The sequence below is a fragment of the Tupaia chinensis genome, unplaced genomic scaffold (genome assembly GCF_000334495.1).
Source record: "Tupaia chinensis unplaced genomic scaffold, TupChi_1.0 Scaffold000294_3, whole genome shotgun sequence".
In the NCBI taxonomy this organism is placed as follows: Eukaryota; Metazoa; Chordata; class Mammalia; order Scandentia; family Tupaiidae; genus Tupaia; species Tupaia belangeri.
The window spans coordinates 124,917-133,893 of NW_006159781.1; the positions used below are offsets into that span (position 1 = coordinate 124,917).

The 8,977-nt window shown below is 58.1% G+C and overlaps 1 protein-coding gene across 6 annotated transcripts in view; it reads left to right on the forward strand.

Moving 5' to 3' along the window:
• PACSIN2 (protein kinase C and casein kinase substrate in neurons 2) overlaps nt 1–8,977 on the forward strand; it is an 83,313-nt gene that overhangs the window by 46,728 nt on the left and 27,608 nt on the right. For all 6 annotated transcript variants that reach the window (XM_006150688.3, XM_006150689.3, XM_006150685.3 and 3 more), the window contains exon 2: nt 488–621. In XM_006150688.3, the coding sequence (XP_006150750.1) occupies nt 562–621 (60 nt within the window). In that variant the 5' untranslated portion in view covers nt 488–561. The remainder of the gene's footprint in view (nt 1–487; nt 622–8,977) is intronic.

The window sequence follows — 8,977 nt, forward strand, 5'->3', positions numbered from 1 at the left end:
CCTTTGAGCACTGCGTTTCACGGTGGCACCACTGTCTGGCCTCCACGGTAACCTGGGGCCGCCGTCGCGTGTGCAGTCTGTCCCTGACTGAAGCATCATTACACAGAGCATGATGGGTCTGAGTCTCAGCAGTTGTGCGATGGAGGTTCCATTACCGGCTTTTACAGATAAGGGCATCGAGGCACAGAGCAGTAGGTAACTTGCTCGGTGGTGCCCGCTGGTGAATACTGGGTCTGGAGTCTGAGCCCGGCAGCCTGATCCTAGAGCCTGTCCCTCACAGGGAATCGTGAGGGTGACCGTGGCAGCACGTGGAGCGGTGCCCAGGACGTGGGTGCTCGGAGCGTGCTGGCCACCCAGCTCCACCTTGCGGTGCCAAGCCGAGGACTTGGGCTCCTGCCTGTGGTGGTCTCAGACTGTCCTGTGTGGGAGGCGGAGGTGTAAAATGGAGATGATTGCTCTTGGGAATTTAAAAATTCTCCTTTTATAGGTTTGTCTACAGATTCTGAGCATCCACAGCATTGGGTCTAAGGATTGTCTGCTGCACCCTCACCCTTTGGAGAAATGTCTGTCACCTATGATGATTCCGTGGGAGTAGAAGTGTCCAGCGACAGCTTCTGGGAGGTAAGAACCGTGCTCTCTTCCTGACGAGGGCAGGGAGCAGCCCATAGTGCCTGGCAGGGCTTTGGGTTTGAGCTACCCGTGAAGGCGGTGAGCTCGCCTTGATAGAAAAGTCTGACGCTTCAAGAGGTTGGGGTGTCTGAAAGGTCTTGTGGCTGTCAATTCCCCGTCCTCCCTTCTGTGATGGGGAGCTTCACACACGGTCTCAGGCTAGGCTGTTACCCGCAAAACCTTGACTTCCGAGTTTTGCATAGAAGCGAGGGTGGCCGGGATGTGACATCAGGCTAGCAGTGCAGGCCAGCAGGCATCTGTCCACTGGGCTGTGGCTGTGAGGAACTCCCTTCCTGATTAGGTTATTTTGTACTTGTTTTGAAAGTTATTCTTCCTGAGGCCCCCTTGTCCTGTCTGCGGGTTAAAGGAAAGTCCTTTTTTTTTTCTCTTTATCAAATTTTGTCACCAAAATTTGGGATTGGCCAGCCTCTCTTTGGGAAAAGTTACTTTCCTTGGGCACAGGAAATTGCTGGTACGCAGCAGCAGCGGGCAAGTACATGACTCAGAGCCGAGCAGGGCCAGCTGCTGGAGTTCTCCTGGCAGCTGTAGACAGGGCACTAGTTCTGACATTGGAAAGGTCTGGGTTCTGATTCCAGCTGGGCTTTACTAGCTGTGCAACCTTGGGCAAGTTGCTTGACTGATCTGAGCCTGGGGATCGTCATCCCTTCTAGCCTCTGAGGGAGGCTCCCAGGATGAGATGAGAGTCAAACCTACGTCAGAGCTTCCTGGCACAGGGGCCTCCCATGGTGAGAGAGGTGGAGGTGATGCCCTGACATTTGCTGGGACCAGCAGGAAGTAGTTATATAAACCCTGAGTTATTGGGTATATAATTTTGTCAGAGGTCAAGCACCATCTGAGGCCATGGTCTAAGGTATTCAAGGCGTAGTTTAGAGGGGCTCTGGAACAATGCTGGAGTTCGGGACGGCTGTGCCCCCCTCACAGGTACAGGCCCACAGGGAGGCAGCCCCGCTTGCTGTCCCAGCAGCAGCTTTCAGAGCCTTGTGACCTCCCCAACGCAGGCCTTTAGAAACGCAGATCCTTGTCCTTTTCAACACTGAGCCCGAAGTGCAGATAGAGGCCTTCAGGGTCCGCGGCCCTGTTTGAGAGCTGTCATTGCTGCCTGATGTTAATCAGCACCTGCCTCGGTCTTGGGGGTGGGCACACTGAGAAGGCCCTGATGCTGCAGACCAGCAGGGGTCGCAGGTACTCTGGCTCCTGGCCTCGACACTTACTGCCTGGTCTGCTTTGGGCAAGTCGCTAACTTTCCTTTGCTTCAATTTTCCAATCTGTAAAATGGTGGTAGCAGTGGCACCCACATCCTGGTACTGTGAGGTTAGAGCAGTGGTGGGGCCAGGGCGGACGTGGGAGCAGGAGGCCATCAGCACATCAGTCCACGCTCTGTTCCTGCAGTGTGTTCGTCGCTTGGTCTGAATTCCCCATCTGGTGGTAGAAGCTGCTAGAAACATTTAGTAGCTAAATATAGTGCAATTACAGAAGTCTTCAGCTGCTTGTTAAACAAAGTCTAGGCGGACATTGCCAGCTTGTACCGTCAGCATATGTTAAATCAAGTAGATTTAAGGCGTCCCACCATTGATTTCAGCTCTTAGCTGCCTGTTAGGGTCTCAGCTGCGATAGTTCCGAGACAAGAGTGTCCTCCTCTTTTTCTTAAATTTTTTTTTTTTTGAGAGGTTTTTATTTTGCACGTGCGCTCGCCAGAAAGACAGAGACAGAGAGACAGAAAGCGAGAAATCACCCCCCAGGGGGGATGGCCACACCGCAATCCCTTCTCCTCCAGTCTCCTCTCGGGATCCTGGGCACACACACGCGGCTGGTGTGAGTTTAAGCCACCGGGTCTGGGACTCGAACCACAGTTGGCTACATGGGAGTTCAGCGGCATAGCCATTATGCTAACTGCTGGTCCCCAAAGTGTCCTCCTCTTGAGGAATGTTCAGGCAGGCCCTGCTCATGATACCGGCCCCAGAATCACTCTGCAGTTGGTATTAGGGCGGCCATGCTTGTCGTCGTCATCTTCATGCTGGATGTTGCAGGGCAGAGCGGCACTGCTCAGCGAGCTGGCCTGCCCGGCTCTGACCCGTGTACGTGCCGCTGCAGCTGCATCCCAGCGAGTCCCCTCACCCTGGCCTGCCCGGCTCTGACCCGTGTATGTGCCGCTGCAGCTGCATCCCAGCGAGTCCCCTCACCCTGGCCTGCCCGGCTCTGACCCGTGTATGTGCCGCTGCAGCACATCCCAGCGAGTCCCCTCACCCTGGCCTTTCCGGCTCTGACCCGTGTATGTGCCACTGCAGCTGCATCCCAGCGAGTCCCCTCACCTGTGGAAGGCAACTTGTCCCAAAGAAAGCCCTGTGGTCTCTCTGCGGAGAGTCTTTTGAGCTTCATTTACTTCTCACCAAAGGTACGGGCTAGAGCAGGTAATTTCAGAACCATCTTGTGTGTGCTGCGTGGCCCTGCCCTCAGGGACCTCTGCTTTGCCATTTGGAGGAGAGCATCACGCTGGGTCCTGTAGGTTTGCTGAGGCACACAGGGAGGGGCTTCCCCCGTGGAGGGGCAGGAAGGGAGACGTGGAGGACCAGCAGTGCTGGCACTTGGTAAGCCACAGACGCTTGTTAGGGGAGCGAGTGACAGCAGACCTGTGGGAGGGTAGGCTGTGCAGGGCGTAATACTGAGTCAGGCTTTCGTGGGCATCGGGGGCACTTTCTGCAGTGCCCACCTGTAGTAAGAGCTTTAGAAGAAAAGAGGAAGGAGGGAGGCAGCTAACTCCCAGCCGAAGGTGCTCATAAGAGCGGGGAGGAGAAAGGGCGGCGGCCTCCCTGGAGGATGGGGTGCTGGGGCCAGGCCCAGCTGCCCTCAGTGGTGTGGTCTGCTGCCGGAGTCAGCAAGTCTAGTCTGGAGTGGGAGCAGGGGGCAGTGATGGCCTTCTGGCTGAACCAAAGTCTGGAGCTGGAGCGAGCGTGGTCTTACAGAGGGCCCGGACTCTCTGGAGCCAAGTGCTTGTTAGAAAGTCCTGTGGGATTAGGGTGGTCAGACTAGGTGGAGGCCGTTCCCTATGCTGTTTGCTGGTCACTCCCTCAGCAAGTCAGCACCTGGCACACCCTGCCCACAGCCATGGGGGAGGGACTTTGGCCAATCCTCCTGCTGGCTCCAGCAGCCTCAGGCCCTCCTACTGCCACACCTCGGGCCAGCCTCTGGGCATCCCTCAGCTCTGGGGGCTGGTGGTCAAGAGCGCTTGGCTGCAGGCATGGGGCTTTTCACGTGTTGGCAGCACTTCCTGGGAAACCAGCTTCCCGCTGCCCTTGGGGCCTCTGGGAACACAAGGGCTTGTCTGTCTCCCGCAGGGCCAAGGGCCCCAGGGGGCCAGATGGAGGGGGCCCGTGTGCACATCAGAAGCCCCTCCAGGCAGGTCCTTGCGCAGCGTTGGCCTGTGTATCCGGAGCACAGACCCGTGGGTCAGCCTAGGCTGGGTCTGCCCCATCTGTGCCCTCGCGGGCTCAGGAGTCTCTGAGGAGGGTGTGGGGGAGAAGAGGGCGTAGATGCCTTGCTGTCTGGTGTTTGGGAAGGCAAGCCCTAAGGAGCGTTGGCCTGGGACTTGATGTTTACTGTCCCCTTCAAAGGCTGTCCCTACTGCTTGCTTTAACACGCCCGGAGGCAGGCTGCTTCCCCTCACACAGAGCCCTGCAGGGATATACATCACATGAAAACACTCCCACAAGCATTGTCCTGTTGTCTGGACGCCATCTGCGTGGACCGTGCATGCTCTCTATCCTTCTAGACCAGGTGCCGCCGAATCTGTCCATAGGATGCACAGAGACTGATATGGAACCTCCACAGTCCAGCCCTGGGCTGATCGTGGAGGTTCCACAGATGAGAGCACCTGGGCCCCAGAGCCAGCGCGGTGAGCAGTAGGAGGTAGGAGGGTGCCGTGGGCATCGGGAGCATGAGGTGGGTGCACGTGCGTGTCACCTGGCTGTCTGCAGTAAGCAGTAGGAGGCGAGACGGCGCCGTGGGCATTGTGGAGCACCAGGTCGGTGCACGTGGTGTCACCTGGCCGTCCGCGGTGAGCAGTAGGAGGTGGGATGGCGCTGTGGGCATTGTGGAGCGCCAGGTCGGTGCACGTGAGTGTCACCTGGCCATCCTCCGTGAGCAGTAGGAGGTGGGAGGGCGCCGTGGGCATCGGGAGCGCGAGGTGGGTGCACGTGCGTGTCACCTGGCTGTCCGCGGTGAGCAGTAGGAGGCGGGATGGCGCTGTGGGCATTGTGGAGCACCAGGTAGGTGCACGTGAGCGTCACCTGGCCGTCCGTCCATGGTGAGCAGTAGGAGGCGGGAGGGTGCCGTGGGCACCTGGCATGGAGTGCCAGGTCGGTGCACGTGAGCATCACCTGGCCGTCCGCTGCAGCGCCCCATCCCACATTCCCGGCCACTCCGCTCCTGGGGGTTCTCTGTGCCAGGGCCTTTGTGTCGACCCTGTGGGTTTGTGTGCTTGCGAAGCCGGGTCCTTGGGCTCCCCAGTACGAGTTGTGCATCGGCTTAGCTGAAATCCCACTGTGCCTGCCATCGCCCCTGGCAGGGTTGTAGCACGCCTTTGTTTGACTAAAGTTTCTAAACAGAATCATTAACGCGATCTCCCACCAGACTAATGTCTGCTCTGCTGCGAATAAGGTGTCGTCCTCCCTGTTCTTCACCCTCCTTCCAGACAGGCGTCCAGAAAGCAAACCTGAGGACTCTCAGCCCTGGCGGGAAGCTTCAGCTCACTCCATACCTTGAAAACAGAACCACGTTCTTGAGCACGGCTATGACACAGGCGTGTGTCGGCAGCCAGTTGGAGCACCTGGCCCTTCCAGGGGAGTTTTGCCAGGCTTCTGCGCGGTCACTCTGCCAGGCTGAGTCTGCAGACCCCCACCAGCACAGAGCTGCCTTTCTGCCCATGGGAGGGGATGCATTTCTTCCCCGGAGAGCTGGCTGTCCCCCAGGAAGCCTCCCCGACCTCTCCTGCAGGCTTAGGCAGCCGTCCCACGTGGGCATCCACATTGTTTCCTTCTCCCCCTGTGCCCTGACCTCCCTGGCCTGGCAACCTGGGCCTTGGCATGGCACCAGGCACACCGGTGATTGTTGACTGAGTGAATGAGTGAGGAGCTGGGGTGCCAGTCGGTCGGAAAGCAAAGAGTGTAATGTTGGGTAGTAAGACGTGTCCTGCTCAGAAGCTTAAAAGCAAATACTTGAATTTGGAATTAAAGTTCATACACGGAAAACACCAATGCTGAGCAGAAGTCATTCGTTCAGTGGACACTGGGAGAACACCTGCAGTGTGAGGGCCCTGTTCCAGACTTGGGGATGCAGCAGGGAAGAAGGGGACAAGGGACAAAATGGCCCCCAGAAGAGGGCGCCCCCTCCTGACGTGGCACACCGAAAGCTGTGTCGAAGGTGGCATTTTCCTGCCGGCTCTAGGAGAGCAGAGGCTTCTGGGCCCGTCGGGTCCCACGCAGGTGGGCACACCCTGTGACAGCCCCTCAGGTGTGCTTGTGCTCTGCTTTCCAGGGGACGTGTTGTCTGCCATGGAAAGCTGAGGGGCGGGAAGCGGTGAGGGCGCCCAGCGTTGAGCGTGCCAGGCCCTGGCCTCAGTCGCAGTGTGGGCGCCTCCCGCCCTCACGGGCACCCTCAGAGGTCGTCATCCCCCTTTCCAGGTGGGACACTGAGGCCCGCCCTGGGCTCGTACCACTCAGCGTCACCGCTGGCGGGGCCCAGCCTACAGTGTGGACCTGCTACCATTTCGGGGTGGGCTGCCGGGTACCCCACGCTCCCGCTCTAGTGCTGACTGGCCGGGCCCCAACAGCAGTGAGCACGCCACGTCCCCAGTGCCTTGTCCCTGGGGTCACAGCACCAGGTGGCAGGGCCAGGGCCCCAGTGGCGACCAAGCCCAAGTGGGGTGTGCAGGGCTCCCCACACATGCTTGAGCTCTGTGCATGCCAAGACGGGGAAAGGGTGAATTAGGCCAGCTTTCGTTTGTCAGTGTTTTCCCCAGGTCCGCCCACATAAATGCCATTGTTCTAAATGCCAGGTGAAGTCCCTTAGCTGTCACCCTGGGAGAATTGAACACTTTGGGTTTGTGCTGTCTAAGCGCATCCCCTGAAGAGAAATGTCTTCAAAGTAACCTGTTTAAGCTGTTTAAGAGACACGTTTTCCCTTCGGAATGAGTCTGATTATACAGCCTGACGGCGGGAGGGCCGGGTGCTCAGTGACACTGGTGGCTCAGCCCCGTTGAGACTTCGTGCACAGATGTTCACTTAGTGGGTACGGTGGCTAATGGCTGAGGGGCCCAGGTACAGATATGTGGCAAAGGGGCTCAGGGTCCGGTGGGAGCTGAGGAAGCGCCCTGCTGGGCAGGGGAGAGGAGAAAGGAGACAGGAGGCTTCCCGGAGGAGTCCACTTCAGCTTTCCCCAGATGGCGGGGTCCCACTAGGCCTTCGGCTTTGTTCCTCAGGTGCTGGCCCACTTCTGGGTGTCTCTGAGCATGACTGTCCCCACTCCTTGCACTGTCAGTCGGGCAGGCCTCGGTTTCTGCTGAAACCACCAGTGTCCAGTGGGCACTTACAGACCCATACAGACGACCTTGCCATGCCAGGTGGTGGCATCTCTTACAGCCTGGGTGCCTTTTCATTGCTGGGGTGTGTGGATGAGATGGAGGTCAGCGTGGACCCGGCTCCTGCCTGCTGCTCGGTGTCGGCAGTAGGATGCGCTCTGGGAGCCGGCGGCACAGGCGGCGCGGATGCCGTACAGCGGGTGCTGTGCAGGGCGTCACAGGCCTGCCTGGGTGCAGAGCGCCATGGATCTGCCCAGCGGCCTTCATCGTCTCCTTCACCTACTTCCGTACTCTGCCTTTGCAATTAGGAGCTGACAGTTAATGACGTCTGGGTTTCCATTTCATCCTTCTTTTTCTTCTAAGAATTACTTATTTATCAGTAATTTTCTTTATTTATGTATTTTAATTTTTGCTGTAGGGCTTGTGTGCTTACCCAAGAGAGAGAGGGAGAGAGAGAGGGAAAGTGAGAAAGCAAGCCTCACATGCCCTCGGACTGTGGTTGGCCATGTGGGAGTCCAGTCCTGTAACCGCAATGCCACCAGCTGGCCCGTCTCCCTCTTTTTTAGCTTGTCATTTTGAACATTTCAATTTAAGATCGATAACTCAGTTGGTCTGTAAGGCAGCTGAAATCAGCAATTTGCACCTTTAAATGATCAAACAGCAAGGGGTTTCTTTGCAGGGTAGCAGCCCTACCTGAGCACACAGGTTCCAGGAGCTGTATAGGAGGCAGGAACTGAGCACCCAGTGTTGGGACAACAGCGAGGTCTCCAAGAAATTCAGGTCTTGTGCTGGGTCAGAGCCTTGCCTGGAGCTTGAAGGTCAGACTCGGGATGGTTTGTTGCTGAGACAGTAGCAACAAGCCAGGCAAGAGGCATTGTGCCCAAGCCCTGGCCCTGCGAGATAAGCAGCATCTCCCATTGTGCAGGTTGTGCAGGCCGGCCGCCCTGCAGGCTGGGTGTAGTCGGGAGCAATACTTGCCAAGCTCCAGCCCCTCCGTCTCAGGGCCTGGGCAAGTTAGGACCCAGGTGGTGGGCGAGCTGGAAGGAAGGGGTCCAGGAGAAGTGAAGTCCTGTAGAGAGGATGCAGAGGGCACAGCTCGACATCCGGAAACAAGACAGACCTGGTGGTTTTCCAGAGACTCCCCCGTAGGTGCTTCTGTTTTCCAGCCCACAGGACAGAATCCACAGCCCTAAACATCAGTCGCCACCTATTTGGGAAGGAGGATCCAGGGCAGGAGCTGGGATAGACTGCGAGCTGCCCGAAACAGCAGTCCTGTGCTCTCTGGGACGTGCAGGGTACAGGTCTGCCACCACCCCGTGGCAGGAAACATGGGCAGGGGAGAGTGACGCTGCAGGACCTGGTCCCGGGGAGACAGGAATTGTCCTGGAACTCTCCCAGCCTGCTTGGGACCTGGGTAGCTCAGGGCTAAGCCAGGTTGGGCCCTGCGGCCCCTGAATGCTTCGTGGGTGGCAGTGAAGGAATAGTGAGGGCCTCCTGCTGGTCCGTGCTGCTCCTCCCGTAGTAGCCGAACACCCAGAGGCTGCTCACTAGCCATTGCGGGGTACTGGTACTGCCTGATGCCCCGGGAGCTGGTCCCGTCCAGCGCAGGGGCTGCCTGGGGGTAAGCACTTGGTGAGGAGGGGATCACTAATGGCCTCATTGCCCTTGGTTAGGAGCTCTCCGGCTTCTTAGCACCCCCCCCGGCCCCCCCGCCCC